Here is a 17,482-nt window from a genome sequence, read left to right as displayed (position 1 = left end):
TTTTAAATAAAAGGACACATTCTACTCATGTAAAAACACGCTGACCGTCCGCGGGCTGGATTTAGAAGGCGAATGGGCCGGATCCAGCCCCCGGGCCTTAGTTTGCCTACCCATGGTTTAGAGCAGTGATGGCCAAACTTGGCCCTTCAGCTGTTTTGGGACTACAACTCCCATGATCCCTAGCTAACAGGACCCAGTGGTCAGGGATGATGGGAATTGTAGTCCCAAAACAGCTGCAGGGCCAAGTTTGGCCATCACTGGTTTAGAGCCTTTCAATGACCCAAATATCTGAAAGGCCGCCTCCTTCCCTAAAGACCTCTCAGGTGCCAAGATCAGCAGAGGGAGCCCTCTACAGAGGCTCAGGCAAGTGGTGGCTCAGAGAGAGAGGGCCTTCTCTGTGATGGCCCCTAAGCGTTGGAACTCCCCACAGAGGTGCACCTGGCAACTTCGTTGAACGGCTTTTTGTGAAATGCTGGAGATGCACCTCTTTGCCATGGCCTTTGAAGCCTGGGATGAGCTTTCAGATGCCCACCTTTAGCTGTGGTTCTTGAATTGCACGGGGTTGGGCTAGATGACCCTCAGGGATCCCTTCCAACTCTGCAGTTCTACCCCATTCTTGTGACTGAGATTTGTGTCCACTGTTTTTAATACAGTGGAACCTTGGTTCTCGAACGGCTTAGTTGTCGAACAAATCGGCTCCCGAACGCCGCAAACCCGGAAGTAAGTGTTCCGGTTTGCGAATGTTTTCCAAAAGCCGAACGTCCAACGCGGCAGGAAGCTGTGCCTTGGTTTTTCGAATGGTTTCGGGAGGACTCCTAGAACAGATTAAGTTCAAGAACCAAGGTACCACTGTACTGATTTTTAAACTGTAGCCTGCACTGAGACCTGGCCTTCCTGGCCCTTGCCCAGGGCAGATAATAAATTTAATAATAGCAGTAGCAATTATTATTATTATTATTATTATTATTATTATTATTGTCATTTGAATGTAATATTGGGGTAAACGATTTGGCATTCCACAAGAATTCCACACATGAACTGCACTATACATTTCAAGCCGTCCCATACCTCTTTAAACAGTCGAATAATCATGGGAAATGTAGATTGTTCCAGGTGCTGAACATTATGAGGAGACCCCTATTCCCCTCCCAGAACTACAATTCCCAGAGTTCTCTGGGAAGAGTGACTTGATTGTTAAACCACTCCGGGAATTGGAACTCTGTGAGGGGACAACTCTGGGCACCCTTAATGAACTACAGTTCCCAGAATTCTTTTGGGGAAGCTGTGACTCTTTTGCGCAATATCACACTCCTTTAAATGTACAACGCAGATGGAGAATCCTAAGAGGAGGAGGAGGGGTCCTATAGGAAATCCAGAGATCTACAGCATTGATCAAGAGCCCAGCCACTGGTTCCATGGTCAAATCTTACTATTTCAAGACGTTTCTTCTGTAATACGCAACCGAAACCGACCCACTTCCAATATTAGCCGTCGGACCCAACCCTTTTCCCCTTTCGTTCCAACGAGTTTCACCTTCGCCGAGTTATTGGCAGTTTAACGCAAGCAGTCCGAAAGCCAAGCATGCTAGATGGAAGCCAAGCGCTCCGCCGGACCTGTCCGGCAGCTCGGACAAGCAAACGTGATCGCAGGAATTTTGAGCCCTGCAGAGCCTGGCTGTGAGACCTTTGCCTGCCGGCAGGTGAGTTTTACGAGAATGCCATTGAAGCTGAGCAGCGAGAAAGCTCCTATCTGAGGTCTTGCAAGACCCTTGCGAGATATGCTAGGGTTTCTTCCTCGGAGTCCCTTGTGGGCTTTCAGTCGGGTGGAGAATCCCCTCCACCAGATTCACCAGGAGTGGAAATTCACCCACATCTGGCCCAACATCTAGCAAGGCCTCATAGGTAAAATTCTGCAGCCAGACTCCTTGGCCAGACTTGGATCTGAGAGCAGAGTTTTCAGGATCCTGGCGCGTGCAGGGGGACCGCAAATGGCGAGGACTTCTCTGAGGGTCCTTCAGACCATGGTTCTTCTGGACCACAATGACTCTGGCGTAGTCCACTCGGCTCCAGGCAGACATGTGCTTCTGGGGCTCCCCTCCACTTCCCCAGGAGGGGCTCCTGTTTCTGATAATTGGGGCCGACTTCTGCAAAGGCCCAGGAACATCGACCAGCCACTGGTTCCCAAAAAACGCCTTCCTCCCCATCTCCTCCGACTGGGAGGGGAGGACTCTCAGGAGGTCATTGATGGTCAAGGTGAGATAATCTCGATGCCATTTCTCAGGGCGACAAGGAGAGAAATCCTAAAGTGGGAGGGAGGACAAGAAGGGGCTTTAAGGGGCATCCTTTAAAAATTCTGACTCTCTGGTTGGACTTGCGTAATGCCTGCATTGCAGTTCACTGGAGTCCAGCGATTGTTACAGCCTCTGCTCAGTGATTGGTTGAACTGCCCTTATGTCACAGATGCACTGTGCTGGCCAATGATCCCATTGGCCGTGAGCCCTTAATGCCATCGCTTCCATGTCCTAATTTGCTGGGGGCTGAGGGCTGCGCTCCAATGGGTTTCTAATGCCCCCGCTCAGTGATTGGCTGAACTGCTCTGAGGTCACAGACAGGCTGTGTTTGGAGGCACCTTTAACTGCCGGGGGCAGGGAGAGAAATCCCTTTTGTGCCAATCCAAGCCAGCCACCCAAACAACACTGGCAAGCGCCGCTACTCACCAGACACATTTTTTGCGGTGCCCACGTGGCAAGATTGCTTTTTGCCGGGTCGGGGATCGGTGGCCACAGGTACTTCCGAAGCCTGAAAAATTCAGAGACTTTAGTTCAGTGGTGTCCAAACTTTTTTTCAAAGAGGGCCAGATTTGATGAAGTGAAGGGCTGTGAGGGCCGACCAAAGTTGTTGACCTTTTGTTGTTGACCTTTTTTCCCCTGATTTTACCCCAAAGTTGTTAAGCTTTTTTGTGGTTTTAAGGATGTTAAGGATTGAAGTTGTTTAGCTTTTTTGGTGTTGAAGTTGTTGAGTTTTTTTGTTTTTTTTAGGAATTTACCCCAGGAAATAAACTGCCACAGACCGGCAGGCCGGATTAGGCCCCCGGAACGGACTTTGAACACCACTGCTTTAGTTAAAAGAGTGGAGGGGGAGGTTTCTTTTAATTAAAAAAAGGACTTCAGCTGAAATGAGTTCGGAAAATTAAAAAGGAAAGCAAAATCTAGTTTCTGAAGCACCAGCCCTCCCTCTCCTTGCTTAGCCCAAGCAACAAAATCTCATCCTAACAGGCAGAAGATTATGGTCCAGTTTCAAAGTGTCTCCTTCGCAGAATGAGACTCGTGCGAGCTGGGTGTGTGTGAATCATAGAATCATAGAATTGTAGAGTTGGAAGAGACCACAAGGGCCATCCAGTCCAACTCCCTGCCGAGCAGGAAACACCATCAAAGCATTCTTGACATATGCCTGTCAAGCCTCTGCTTAAAGACCTCCAAAGAAGGAGACTCCACCACACTCCTTGGCAGCAAATTCCACTGCCGAACAGCTCTTACTGTCAGGAAGTTCTTCCTAATGTTTAGGTGGAATCTTCTTTCTTGTAGTTTGAATCCATTGCTCCGTGTCCGCTTCTCTGCAGCAGCAGAAAACAACCTTTCTCCCTCCTCTATATGACATCCTTTTATATATTTGAACATGGCTATCATATCACCACCCCTTAAGCTTCTCTTCTCCAGGCTAAACATACCCAGCTCCCTAAGCCGTTCCTCATAAGGCATCGTTTCCAGGCCTTTGACCATTTTGGTTGCCCTCCTCTGGACACGTTCCAGCTTGTCAGTATCCTTCTTGAACTGTGGTGCCCAGAGTTCAAGAAGGAGAAGTGTGTGTGTGTGTGGACAGGGCTGCCTCGGTGGTGGCACCAGGCTTCCGGAATGTGCTTCTGAGGAAGCCCCACTGAGCCCTGGCACGGGGCATGCCCGCCTCTGCCAACCTGGTTCTCTCCGGGTACTTTTGCATGACAACACTTAAGTCGGTGTGCTGATGGGAATTGTAGTTTGAAATGACCATGGTGGCTTGAGGCTCATAGTAGTTGTAGTTTGAGATGGCTACAACAGCTGGAGCCGATGGAAGCTGTAGTCCAGAAGGGAGAGACTTTCCCACAGGCCGGGCAATCTCCTGGGTGTTTCCTTGAGTCATGCAGTGCCGAGCGGCAAAATGATTCCTTGCAGCCGTCCCCAGAGGATGTTATTTTTAAAAGAGCGAGAGAAGAAAAAGTTGGGAGCCCTAGCAAACAACGGGTTGGACCAAGTGAGCAGGGGAAGGTGATACTTTATGGACACGCACAACCGATACTTCCAGAGGCAGGCCAGGAATCCAGCAAGGAGGATGAAGAGGAACCCCACGCAAAGGACGGAGAAGAGAATTTCGGTTTCGCCGTAATCTGCCGAGAAAGCAGAGAGAGAAAGAGGGAGCTTCAGATCGCGGAGGCCGAGGCATTCGGCAAAGAGAAACCAATGCCACCCTCCTGCCGTCCACAGGGATACAGCCGCAGCGTTATTTATTTCATAGAATTACACAGGACTGCCGAACTGAAACAGCTACCGTACAAGGTCATACAGATTTAAATTGGAAAGATGACTTCATTCGAGCCAAAAAGACGGTATGTGTTGGGGGGGCGGAAGCCAATCGCTTCATTATAAATCCTTTGTTACATAAATGACACTGCAACACACACCCCAGAGAATGCCCCCCCCCCTCAATTGTTCTTTAAATGAATGAAATGAGGTGGGATTGCCAACTGACCCCAAAATCACCCCCTGGCCTGGTCTTGTGTCTCTAACAAGAATTTGATGTGCAAGAGCCACAGCGAGGCAAACCTGATAAAGGTTAGTTACAGGTAGGTAGCTGTGTTGGTCTGAGTCGAAGCAAAATAAAAAAATTCCTTCAGTAGCACCTTAAAGACCAACTAAGTTTTTATTTTGGTATGAGCTGATAAAGGTTATTTATCAATGGTGGAGCATCTTGCCTTGAAAGCAGAAAGGCTCAATCTCAATCTCCGATGGCGTTTCCAAGCAAGGATGAGCAAGGTTTCCTGCCCGAAAACCTGGAGAGCTGCTGCCGGTCAGTGCGGGCAATACTGAACTAAATTGACTGAATGGAAATGTAAGGAGGTAGAAGGAATAAACGGCCTCGGTCCGGTATACCTGAAGGAGCGTCTCCACCCCCATCGTACTGCCCGGACACTGAGGTCCAGCTCCGAGGGCCTTCTGGCGGTTCCCTCACTACGAGAAGCCAAGTTACAGGGAACCAGGCAGAGGGCCTTCTCGGTAGTGGCACCCACCCTGTGGAATGCCCTCCCACTAGAGGTCAAAGAGAACAACAATTACCAGACCTTTAGAAGGCATCTCAAGGCAGCCCTGTTTAGGGAAGCTTTTAATGTTTGATGGATTTCTGTATTTTAATGTTCGATGGATTTTTGTATTTTAGAATTTCTGTTTTGTTGGAAGCCGCCCAGAGTGGCTGGGGGAACCCGGCCAGATGGGCGGGGTATAAATAATAAATTATTATTATTATTATTATTACCGCATGTGGTGGTCTTGCAGTATAATGAAGGATTATTGGGAAATGAATTATAATGAACTTAAAGCAAAATGTTCAAATAGACCTTTTCCCCAAACCCAGAAGCCCCTTTTTTTTTGGACGTAATTACATCAGACGTTCGGGTTCCAAAAGAACGTTGGCAAACCGGAACAGTCACTTCCAGGTTTGTGGCATTTGGGAGCCAAAATGTCTGAGTACCAAGGCGTTCGCGATCTAAGGTACGACTGTATATGAAAAATGATTATAAACAGACAATTAGCCTGGCAGGATGTTAGTATTTTCAGCAACATTCAGTTAAAACTAGAATTAATGGGAGGAGTCGAGAAAGATTGGGGAAACTAAGAAGAGGCGAGAGGACGTGGAAGATAAAAGGAACCAAAGAAGGAGAGAAAGGGAAATCCACCAATGATTGTATTTTTGAACGTACAGTGGTACCTCTACTTACAAATAACTCTACTTACGAATTTTTCTACTTACAAATGGAGCTCCGTCCGCCATCTTGGATGCGGTTTAGATAGGATTTTTTCTACTTACGAATTTTTAGATAGGGTTGCTTCGACTTACGAATTTTTTCTCCCAATGCATTCCTATGGGATTCGACTTACAAATTTATTCGACTTACAAATGTGTGTTCAGAACACATTAAATTCGTAAGTAGAGGTACCACTGTAATAGAATATGTAATATGTAGCTCTTCCCCCCACCCTAGTTTTTATTACTTTCGGTTACCCCTTCTGTTGAAATGTATAAGAAATGCATATAAAACAAACAAACAAACAAACAAACAAACAAACAAACAAACAAACAAATTGACTGATTCAGTGTAGGGCAACTGTAGCGAGCAAGTAAATGGGGGTAAAATATGGGCTTGTATGAAAATAACCCCACGGCTGCCTCTTTTAGAGGGGGCATCCAGTAAATTAGTCACTTGGATAGTTTTGTGGATCAGTACAAAAAGTTGCAGGATCTCGAGAGGGCCTGCTGCTTCTCCATAACTTATCTTGCTATATAATAAATTGTAAGGGTGTCGTCACGCTGCTCGATGGACTCCAATGGTCTGGAAGCTTCCAGGATTGCAGCTTCCTACTGCCTGGCGGAACAGGGCCCTATTAAAGGCGCATGCACGGGGCTGAATGGAAAAGGTGGCAACACTTCGGATGCAGGGACAGAGAGGAAATCCAAGCCCAGGAGACGCCACCATGTTCCCTCACCGGAGTCCTTGGTGTGGATGCTCAGAATGGGTCCATCTGTACTCCCTGCATCGTTGGCGACCGTGATGAAGACCGTCACGACGGAGCTAGGAACCAGGCCTTCAATGAGGTAGCCATGGATGGAGTTGTCCAGGACCACCGCCGCTGGAAAACAAGACAGAGGGGCTGTCTTTGAAGCAAAAAGAAGGCTACCAATGCCTACCAGCCTTGGCGGCTCTGCTCTGCAAATTTGTGCTTGGGTTGTGCTTTTGGGCTTCCCATTAGGGCAGGGGTCAGCAAACTTTTTCAGCAGGGGGCCTGCCCACTGTTCCTTAGACCGTGTGGCAGGCCAGACTATATTTAGAAGAGAGAGAGAAAAATGAATGAATTCCTTTTAAATCAGAACCAGTGAAGGCAGTGAATGTCCTGTGTGAGTGCCTGGAGGCGGTTGGAGGATGGGTGGCAGCTAACAGATTGAGGTTGAATCCTGACAAGACAGAAGTACTGTTTTGGGGGGACAGGAGGTGGGCAGGTGTGGGGGACTCTCTGGTCCTGAATGGGGTCACTGTGCCCCTGAAGGTCCAGGTGCGCAGCCTGGGAGTCATTTTGGACTCACAGCTGTCCATGGACAGCTGTCCACGCCCTCCCACCGGAGGTCAAGGAGATAAACAACTACCTGACATTTAGAAAACACCTCAAGGCAGCCCTGTTTAGGGAAGTTTTAAATCTGTGATATTTTAATGTATTTTGGTATTTGTTGGAAGCCGCCCAGAGTGGCGGGGAAAACCCAGCCAGATGGGTGGGGTATAAATTAATAATAACAATAACAATAATAATAATAATAATTCCTATGTCCCACAAATAACCCAGAGATGCATTTTAAATCAAAGCACACATCTACAGGGCGGGTGCCACTACCGAGAAGGCCCTCTGCCTGGTTCCCTATAACCTCACTTCGCGCAGGGAGGGAACTGCCAGAAGGCCCTCGGAGCTGGACCTCAGTGTCCGGGATGGACGATGGGAGTGGAGATGCTTCTTCAGGTATACATAAGCAATTGCGCATTTCAGAGTTGAAAATACAGCACTGCAACGCCCATGCTGATGGCTTATAGAGGCCACCAAGCTTCTCTCTTTCTTGACTTCAGTCGCTCGTGTTGATTAGCGAATTAGTATGCCCCCGGGCCTTAGTTTGCCTCCCCGCGCCTTAAGGTCTAGAAACTTGGTGCGTCTTTTAAAAAAATGTCAAAGCAACCACAGCCACATTTTTTGCAATGGGATGTGTGTGTTCCCTGTCAGGACAGAACGAAGCACACTCTTACTATGCTCGTCTTCCCCCTCTTTTTTGTAGAAGACAGTATAGTTTCGTATCACCCCGCCGCGTTCCTCCAAAGGGAGAATCTCCCACTGCAACTCGACCTGAGACTTCCAGACTTGGACGGGATATAAAGTCGGTGCACGGAGAGGAGCTGAAGAAGGAACGAAGGAGGAGGGGAAGGGGGGAGAGCAGAGGAGAGGGTGAAAGATGAGCATCGGTTTATGGACACACAAATCGAATGCTCCATTTAAATTCTCCAGGAAACTCAGGGTTCGTTCTCCTTATCCTTACACTGCTGCCTTGCATTCCTTCTGGTCTATCCAGGATAATCTCTGTTCCTTCTATTCCCTACGCTCAGGACTTGAGTGCCGTTCATTTCAGAGCCAAAAATGGCAGCAGGCTTCGAGGTGGTGGAGGCAGGGGCATAGTAAGGGGGGAGCAGAGGGGGCGGCCCGTTCCTAGCTCCGTCTTTTGGGGGGCAGCGTGAGCGGCTGCGCTGGCACCCCGCTACGTAGCGATGCATGCGTCGTATGCATAGCTGCCAAGTCTCCCGTTTTCCCCGGGAAACCCCCGTTTCTCCTGCTGTCCCCAGCCGAAAAAATGGATTTTTTTAGTTTCCCCCCCGGTTTATTCTGGCGCGGCGGCAATTTTGGAACTGGGCGGAGCATGCTCAGAAGTGACTTTTGATGCTGCTGTGCCCAGTTCCAAAATGGCTGCAGCGCGACTTCTGGTGTGGCAGCCATTTTGGAACTGGGCACAGCAGCATCCAAAGTCACTTCTGAGCATGCTCCGCCCAGTTCCAAAATGGCCGCCGCGCTACTTCCGGCATGCTAATTTTGGTCCGGTCCCTCATTTTTCAGAGAGGAACTTGGCAGGTATGGTCGTATGTAGCGACACATATGTTGTACATAGCAATGCTGCGCATGTACATAGCAATGCTGCGCATAGCAATGCTGCGCATGTAGCGACACCCCGCCGCCCCCCCCGGGTGCACGTCATGTTTGCCGCGCCGGGTGCCCGAGCAACTTCCTACGCCACTGGGTGGAGGAACCCCGGTTTGTGGAAGTACCAAAAATATATATTTTTGGGAGGGGCACTAATAGTGGGAGGGGGACACAGGCTAGTGAAGACAGAGAATTCTCATTAGGCATAGGATGCTAGGCTCATGATTGGGGGAGAGGATGAAAAGCCACATGGCAGGGGGAGCGGAATGGAGTGTCCTGGAATGGGGCACAGGTATGTTGATGCTCTGAACATCTGTGTTATGCTTTCCTGTGGCGGTACAGGGTTGGGTGGGGAGCACAAAACGTGGCCATGGGTGCATTTACTTTTTTTTATAAAAAAATCAGAGTTAATTTTTTTATATAAACTCTGGTTTTAAAAAGGTGTCAAAAAGGGTTATTTATGTACGCCACTAATGCGGCCTGTGTTTTGTTAGTCCAAAAATGGAAAATGAGCAAAGTCCCAACTAAAGAAGAATGGCAACTTAAACCGATGGAATATGCGCAGCTTGCAGATTCAACATACAGAATAAGAGAACGAGAAGAACATACATTTAGAGAAGATTGGAAAACGTTCATTGACTACATGGGGGGGGGGGAATTGTGTACACCTGAAAACATTGGCAGCATTGAGATAAATTCAACAGTGTAAATAAGTTTCGATGGATGTAATAATGGAATACTTTCTGGTCCCACCTACCAATCTGCTTGGAGTAAGCACTAGTAGAACCCGAGGCCCAGATCTTGCCATCTATGAGGGCGAAAATTTTCAGTTCATAGAGCTTTCCTGGCTCAATTGCTTCTGGAGAGGAATGAAAAGATTCCATAAGAGAGAAAATAGCGCAAAACTGTTTGGTTTCCCTGCTCCCCCCATCACCGGAATCCTGCTGACCCAACCAATAATGGCATTAGCTTCTTTTGCTGCTGCATCACACGGTTGACTCATGTCTATCAGGTGCTTGCCTCCGCTCACCTGTAATGAACACATGGCCAACGTTTGCTGGCTGATAACACCAGGACATGTCTCTGCCCTCTTTCGCGGGGAGTTGACCCCATTCGAAAATGTAGACTGTCATTGGGTTGCTGGGAAGGGGCCAGCGCAAGAGGAGGCTGTGGTCCCCTGCTGGAGACACCAGGACGGGCGGCAGGGAGGGCAGAGCTAGGGGGGGAAAAAAGAACACCAGAGTCACGGAATGCTCACCAACTCTCCAAAACGTCAGTTTGGTCAGAAGATCTGAAGTTTGGGAGCAACAGCTGAGAAGGCCTTCTCCCACATTACCCCACCTCACCCCCAAGCGTGCCAGAGAACAGGGCTTCCCCCAAAGGTCTCAGGGCCTGCGCAGGTTCATTTAAGAGGATAAGGTAAGGGACCCCTGGACGGTTAAGTCCAGTCGAAGGAGACTCTGGGGTTGCGGCGCTCACCTCGCTTTCGGGCCGAGGGAGCTGGTGTTTGTCCGCAGACAACTTCCCGGGTCATGTGGCCCGCAGGACTAAACTGTTTCTGGTGCAACAGGAGACTGTGACGGAAACCAGAGCGCACGGCAACGCCGTTTACCTTCCTGCCACAGCGGTACCTATTTATCTACTTGCACTGGTGTGCTTTCGAACTGCTAGGTTGGCAGGAGCTGGGACGGAGCAACGGGAGCTCACCCCGTCGCGGGGATTCGAACCGCCGACCTTCCGATCGACAAGCCCAAGAGGCTCAGTGGTTTAGACCACAGCGCCACCCACTCCCCTATGGGAGGATGCGGTCCTTTGGATAGCCTGGGCCTAAGGAATGTGTCCTTAAAGTCTTGCTTGCTGGACGAAAGCTCTTGCTGTGCGAATGTGCATAGAATCCAGCCTACCGCACAAAGGTCAAAATGGCATTTGCCGTTCCCCACACTCCTACTTCACCTTCTTGACTGCCGGATGGCGGGACCACGAGTTTGGTCGGAGGGGACATGCCCACCATGTTGGTGGCCACCACAAGGAACGTAAATTCCTCTCCGGCCGGGAGGAGGAGGCTACACTGCAGGTCTGGAGTGAAGCACTGCAGGGCCGCGGGCTCCTCTCTCTTTTGCGAGTGAAGGCTGTATCCCAGGATCTCACCGTTTGCCTCCTTTGGCGTCAGGGGCTGAAAGGCGGAAGCAAAAGGAAATGGTTGCAACTGTCATAAGAAAAAAAAACTGCTCCTTTTCCCTTATGGGGTATTCTGGAGCCCGTACAGAGTTCTTAAGTGGGTTCCCTATTGGTAGGAGAAAAGAACAGAGGCCAACCAGAGAATACTGAGAAGCAACGCGGCTGGTAAGCCTGATCTTTATTAACTGTTGCAACAGGGTTCCCACTCACCACACGCAGGAGGGAGGAGAACCCTGAACAAGGGTGTGCAAGCTCTTGTATAGACCTTTGGAATTGGCTACCCTGTAGCTCAAGACCACCCACCAAAACATCATACATACATCACAGAAAGAGGTGGTCCCCAGCAGAAATTTAAGTGTGTTGCTTCTCTCCTGTTTGCCAGGATACCTGATACCTTATCAATTGCCTTTTCTGGGTAGCCTGGCCATTCTTTGGAGATGGTAAATACTTAGTTCCTGAATCTCTTAGGCATATTGATTATGTGTGTTCAGCTTAACAGATACTTGCCAGACTGTATTTACAGGAAGGTGTGTAAGCCCCTACAATCCAAAAACAACTGGAAAAAGCTTTCCCCATTTCCTTCCTCCTTGCAGAGAAATATTTGAGGTCAATTTGGGAGAGTCAAAATGGCTTCAGGATTGCTGTATGATTTCAGACATGTGGTTTATATACTTGCGTATGTGCTTGCCTTGTACATTTATGAACATTTGTTTTATATATATAAGACCTTAGAATTCCTATATCACCAAAATTAATGAACTATGCTGAAAGAAGAGTCAGGGACCAAGAAAAATCAAATTTTAATTAGAAATGGGGGAAAGCATATAGTGTATTTGAAGAAAACTATTGTAAACAACTACACACGGAAATCTTGTAGTAAGAAAAAATTGAATTAATTATTATTACTATTCTTTATTGAATTTATATACTTCCCTATGGCCAGAGGTCTCAGGGCGATTCGCAGAAAAGATCACAATATCTAAAATCAAAAGAAAATCAATAGCCCAATAACACACACCCCAAAAAAAGAAGATCCACATTTTAAAAGGGCATAGGATGCAATCAGGTCAACCAAAGGCCTGGTTAAAAAGGAACGTTTTTGCCTGGCGCCTAAAGGTGTATAATGAATTATGGATTGATTATGGATTAATAGTAATTGGAATTTTTGAGAAGAAGTGGAAATAAAATAATAGCATAAGGAACCACAAAAGGGAAGGGAAGTCTAAAGGGTTTCTATTCTGTTTCTTTTCATCTTCTCCTTTTTTTTTGGTAGAATTGAAAATGCAAAAAATTATTTTTTAAAAAAGAAAAGAAAATGGTTGCCACAAAGGGGGGTGTTCTTTCCTCCCAGGGAGAGATCAACAGCATCCCAACACATTCCTTGGGGAATCTGTACCACCCCAACCTCCACAAGGGTGAGAAATATGGTATATATCATATAGGTAAAAAAAAGGTAAAGGAGCCCTGGACGATTAAGTCCAGTCAAAGGAGATTATGGGGTTGTGGTGCTCATCTCGCTTTCAGGCTGAGGAAGCCGGCATTTGTCTGCAGGCAGCTTTCCGAGTCATGTGGCCAGCAGGACTAAACCGCTTCTGGCGCAATGGGAGACTGTGACGGAAACCAGAGCGCACGGAAATGTCACTTACTTTCCTCACCACAGCGGTACCTATTTATCTACTTGCACTTTGACGTGCTTTTGAACCGCTAGGTTGGCAGGAGCTGGGACCGAGCAACGGGAGCTCACCCCGTTATGGGGATTCGAACTGCTGATCTTCCGATCGGCAAGCCCAAGGGGCTCAGTGGTTTAGACCACAGCACCACCCCTGTCCCTACACCAAACATCATATACAGTCATACCTCCACTTACGTATCCCCCCGGTTACGTAAACATCGGGATATGTAAGCGGCAAACCCGGAACTACTGTATTTTCCCGTGTATAAGACTAGATTCCCCCCCTAAAAAATAATGTCCAGAATTTGGGGGCATCTTATACATGGGGGCTATCTCCCCCCATTTTTTAAAAAATCAAAGTCCCCCAAAATAGGGGGCGTCTTATACACTTATAGACTGGAAAAGACAGTATATTTCCAGGTTTTTGCCATGCGCGCATGCGCACAAGCGGTCCCTCTGGCAGCAGGATCCGACTGGAGCTCCGGAACGGATCCTGTCCACAACCGGAGGTACCGCTGTACACCAAACATCATATGCGTGCCCCTACATTATATACACCAAATGCGGGCCCTCAGGCAACTCTGTCTGGACATCGAGACACTGTCTTTGTGCCACGAAACTTTCACCCATCCAGCAACAGGCTTGCGCTCAGACAATGATGTTGGCACTGTGCCGCCTGCAGCTCTTGGCACACTGGCAGCACCCTTTCACTCCACGGTGTCGGTGCATTGGGTATCCCACCCTACCTTCCACATGAGGACAACCACTCTGTTTCCATAGCCATCAGGGTGTCCTAATTTCCTCCAAAGAGCTGGTCCTGCTGACGGAACTGCAGCAGAAACAAAACGCCAAGATTCAGTACAGATCAGAGAAAGCACTTTATTCACCCAGCGGAAACTACAGAATTCGCTCCACCACCACCCCGGGACTCCGTGATGTTGGCCACCAAACTGGGGTGGCTTTGAGAGGATTATATAATATTTTTGTATGTGACAACCGCGGCTAGGACTCTATTAGCCCCAAAATGAAAAACTCAGGATTTACCGACGATTGAAGAGTGGCAGACAAAAATGATAGACTATGCGGAACTAGCGAGACTGACCAGCAGGATCCGGAACCAGGGGGAAACAAGGTTCCAAAAAGACTGGAGTAAATTTGTGGATTATATGGAAAAGAACTGTAGAAGTTTAAAGACACTTGCAGGACTGAAATAAATCCTACAAATTGATTTTAAATGGATGGAATAAAGGAACTGCGAGATAAGAGCAGAATAGAAAACCAAATGAGGGGAGGGAGGGAAGTCAAGCTCGGCAGAGCATTGAGAAGGAGAAATTTGGGAATAATTGTTAAAAAGATAGATGTGTGTGTTATTTGTTTTTGAATGTCTGTTTGTTTTGTTTATTGTTTTAAATGTGTTTATTTGGAAAATTCAATAAAATGCCTTATAAAACAAAAACTGGGATGGCTTTGAAAGAAGAGTAGACAAATCCACGGAGGAAAAGGCCAGTGGGTCTGTCTCCCAAGTTGCACGCAGCAATGCTTCCGAATATCAGTCGCTAGGAGCCGCAGGATGGGAGAGTTGCTCTTGTGTTCGAATCCTGCTTGCGGGTTTCCCAGAAGGGGCATCTGGCTGGCCTCCGTGATAACAGGATGCTGGACTAGAGGGGCCATTGGCCAGATCCTGCGGCTCTTCTCATGTCAAGAGAATTCAGGAAGAAGAAAAAGATACAAGCAAGTGCATCACAACATTAAGAAATTAGAGCAGGCATAGGCAAACTCGGCCCTCCAGCTGTTTTGGAACTACAACTCTCATCATCCCTAGCTAACAGGACCAGTGTCGCCTCTAAGCACAACAGAGTTCACCTTACCTTCAGGCAGGGTCCTCACAAATCTCTCACGGCTCCAGTCACTCCAGAAAGGACGCCCGCCGCTGATGGCGAAGGAAACTTCATGGAGGTATTTTGCCCTCACTTGGACAGAGTAGTTGGTGAAGGGGGAGACGTGGCAGATGTTTGCAAAGCCAGGAGCATTTTCAGACAATGTAAAATTGACCTTTGCGGGAGGAGAAATATTGGGGAGGGGGAAGTATGCTTTAGCACAGGGGTCAGCAAACTTTTTCAGCAGGGGGCCGCTCCACTGTCCCTCAGAACTTGTGGGGGGCCGGACTATATTTTGAAAAAAAATATGAACGAATTCCTATGCCCCACAAATAACCCAGAGATGCATTTTAAATAAAAGGACACATTCAACTCATATGAAAATATGCTGATTCCTGGATCATCCGCGGGCCGGATTTAGAAGGTGATTGGGCCGCATCCGACCCCCGGGCCTTAGTTTGGGGACCCCTGCTTTAGCACATAATTTGTTTTTAAAGCTGAGCTGCCACTGCAAGTTGAGGCGGATGAAATAATCTTATTCGGTTAGCATGTAAAGGCAGATCTACCTAATTTGCCAAATCACAGCCATCCTTTGAAATTGGTACATGTCTGAATTTTGCAATGCAGCCCTCCAACAAAGTAATGCGTACAAAAAAAGCACTCGATAGGGTAAAGTGTGCCTATAAATACATGCATTCGTGAAAATGACAAGCAGAATACATTATATTATGTGAAATTGCGTACTCAAAATGTGAATATTAGGGCAGACGGCTTCCAAATTTTTGTCAGGAGAAATTAGCACTACAATGCTGATAAGGTTTAATGAGGATTTTTTAATTAAAAAAAATCAAATGGACTGGAACTTAGAAAAATGAGAAATGGAGGGTGGCCTTCAACTAAATTTTACTTAGAGTAGACCTATACTAATTATTGAGCCTAGCCTAGTCATGTGCATTCATTACAATGGGTCTACTCTGATTAAAATGTAGCTAAATTTAGCTGAGAAAAACTGAAATGCGATAGAGTCAATCATCCCTTGCTTCAGGTTCCCCATCACTGAGTTATAGGATGGAGGGGCAGTTAGAGACAAGGATTGCTGTGACCCCAAACATGGGGACTTTGCAGTGAATGTTAGAGGGGAGTCAGATGAGCATGAGGTTCAGGCCACTTGCCTTGGGCCATGTGTTTCCATCTCCCCAGCCTCACAAAAGCCAACATGATAAGGCCAGTGGCCTTGAACTGCCCAGCGGGCTCCTTTTGGGAGGCCAAGCCTTCTGCACTCTAAGGTGGAATCCAGACCAGGCGTAGGCAAACTCGGCCCTCCAGATGTTTCGGGACTACAAATCCCATCATCCCTAGCTAACAGGACCATTGGTCAGGGATGATGGGAATTGTAGTCCCAAAACATCCAGAGGGCTGAGTTTGCCTATGCCTGATCTACACACATATTTTAAAAAAATGCTGTGAAAATGCTTTTAAAAAAAAGTTTTGAAAAATAAATTGAATTTCCCATAGCTCACCATCACCATCTAGTGTCACATTTGTATAATGCCCTTTACAGCGCACTTAAAATGTTTTATTTGCAGCTGTATAACTGAGTCCTACCGTAGGTCTAGTCAACCTATGTCGCGTGATTGATAAAATAAATTATATACAAGGAAACATTTTGACGGTGAAGCCTCTGGATCTCCCCAAGCCTGGTGGTCACCATCTGATGGATGTTGCCATTGGGAGGGTCCTGCTCTGGAGACACCTGCATTACTGGAACTAAGCTTCAGCGTGTGTGAAAAACAACAACTTATTTATTTATTTATTTATTTATTCATTCATACCCTGCCCATCTGGCTGGGTTTCCCCAGCCACTCTGGGCGGCTCCCAACAGAATATTAAAAGCACAATATAACACCAAACATTAAAAGCTTCCCTAAACAGGGCTGCCTTCAGATGTCTTCTAAAAGTCAGGTACTTGTATATTTCCTTGACATCTGATGGGAGGGCGCCACCACCGAGAAGGCCCTCTTCCCTGGTTCCCTGTAACCTCACTTCTCGCAGGGAGGGAACTGCCAGAAGGCCCTCAGAGCTGAACCTCAGTGTCCAGGCTGGACAATGCGGGTGGAGATGCTCCTTCAGGTCTAGTGGGCCAAGGCCGTTTAGGGCAGGCATAGGCAAACTCAGCCCTCCAGATGTTTTGGGACTACAATTCCCATCATCCCTGACCACTGGTCCTGTTAGCTAGGGATGATGGGAGTTGTAGTCCCAAAACATCTGGAGGGCCAAGTTTGAACTATGCCTGGTTTAGGGCTTTCAAGGTCAGCACCAACCCTTTGAATTGTGCTCAGAAATGTGCTGGGAGCCAATGGAGGTCTTTCAGGACCGGTGTTATGTGGTCTCGGCGGCCGCTCCCAGTCCCCAGTCTAGCTGCCGCATTCTGGATTAGTTGTAGTTTCTGAGTCACCTTCAAAGATAGCCCCATGGAGAGCGCATGGCAGTAGTCCAAGCGGGAGATAACCAGAGCATGCACCCTAACACCCATTCCCTTACCCTTCTGAAGGCAGCCCTGTTTAGGGAAGTTTTTAACATCTGATCTTTTATTCTGTTTTCAATCTGTTGGGAGCCGCCCAGTGTGGTTGGGGAAGCCCAGCTGGATGGGCGGGATATAAATAATAAAGTATTAATATTATTATCTTTCTCTGATATTTCCCAGGCTGCATATACTGTATTTATTTA

General features: G+C 47.6%; 1 protein-coding gene across 1 annotated transcript in view; it reads right to left on the bottom strand.

Annotated features, from left to right (window-relative positions):
* Nucleotides 1–1,780: 1,780 nt before the first annotated feature.
* Nucleotides 1,781–17,482, bottom strand: part of LOC118086030 (interleukin-6 receptor subunit beta-like) — a 32,221-nt gene continuing 16,519 nt past the window's right edge. The window contains exons 5-14 of the mRNA XM_035117238.1: nt 14,747–14,930; nt 13,625–13,707; nt 10,982–11,201; nt 10,059–10,244; nt 9,786–9,887; nt 8,089–8,235; nt 6,791–6,934; nt 4,323–4,419; nt 2,717–2,798; nt 1,781–2,299 (exon numbers count right to left, since the gene is read on the bottom strand). Coding sequence (XP_034973129.1) covers nt 1,781–2,299; nt 2,717–2,798; nt 4,323–4,419; nt 6,791–6,934; nt 8,089–8,235; nt 9,786–9,887; nt 10,059–10,244; nt 10,982–11,201; nt 13,625–13,707; nt 14,747–14,930 — 1,764 coding nt within the window. The remainder of the gene's footprint in view (nt 2,300–2,716; nt 2,799–4,322; nt 4,420–6,790; nt 6,935–8,088; nt 8,236–9,785; nt 9,888–10,058; nt 10,245–10,981; nt 11,202–13,624; nt 13,708–14,746; nt 14,931–17,482) is intronic.

This window comes from Zootoca vivipara, chromosome 6 (genome assembly GCF_963506605.1).
Source record: "Zootoca vivipara chromosome 6, rZooViv1.1, whole genome shotgun sequence".
NCBI classification, from domain to species: Eukaryota; Metazoa; Chordata; class Lepidosauria; order Squamata; family Lacertidae; genus Zootoca; species Zootoca vivipara.
The sequence above is the reverse complement of the archived record's forward strand: the minus strand, read 5'-3'. Positions and strand labels throughout refer to the sequence as shown.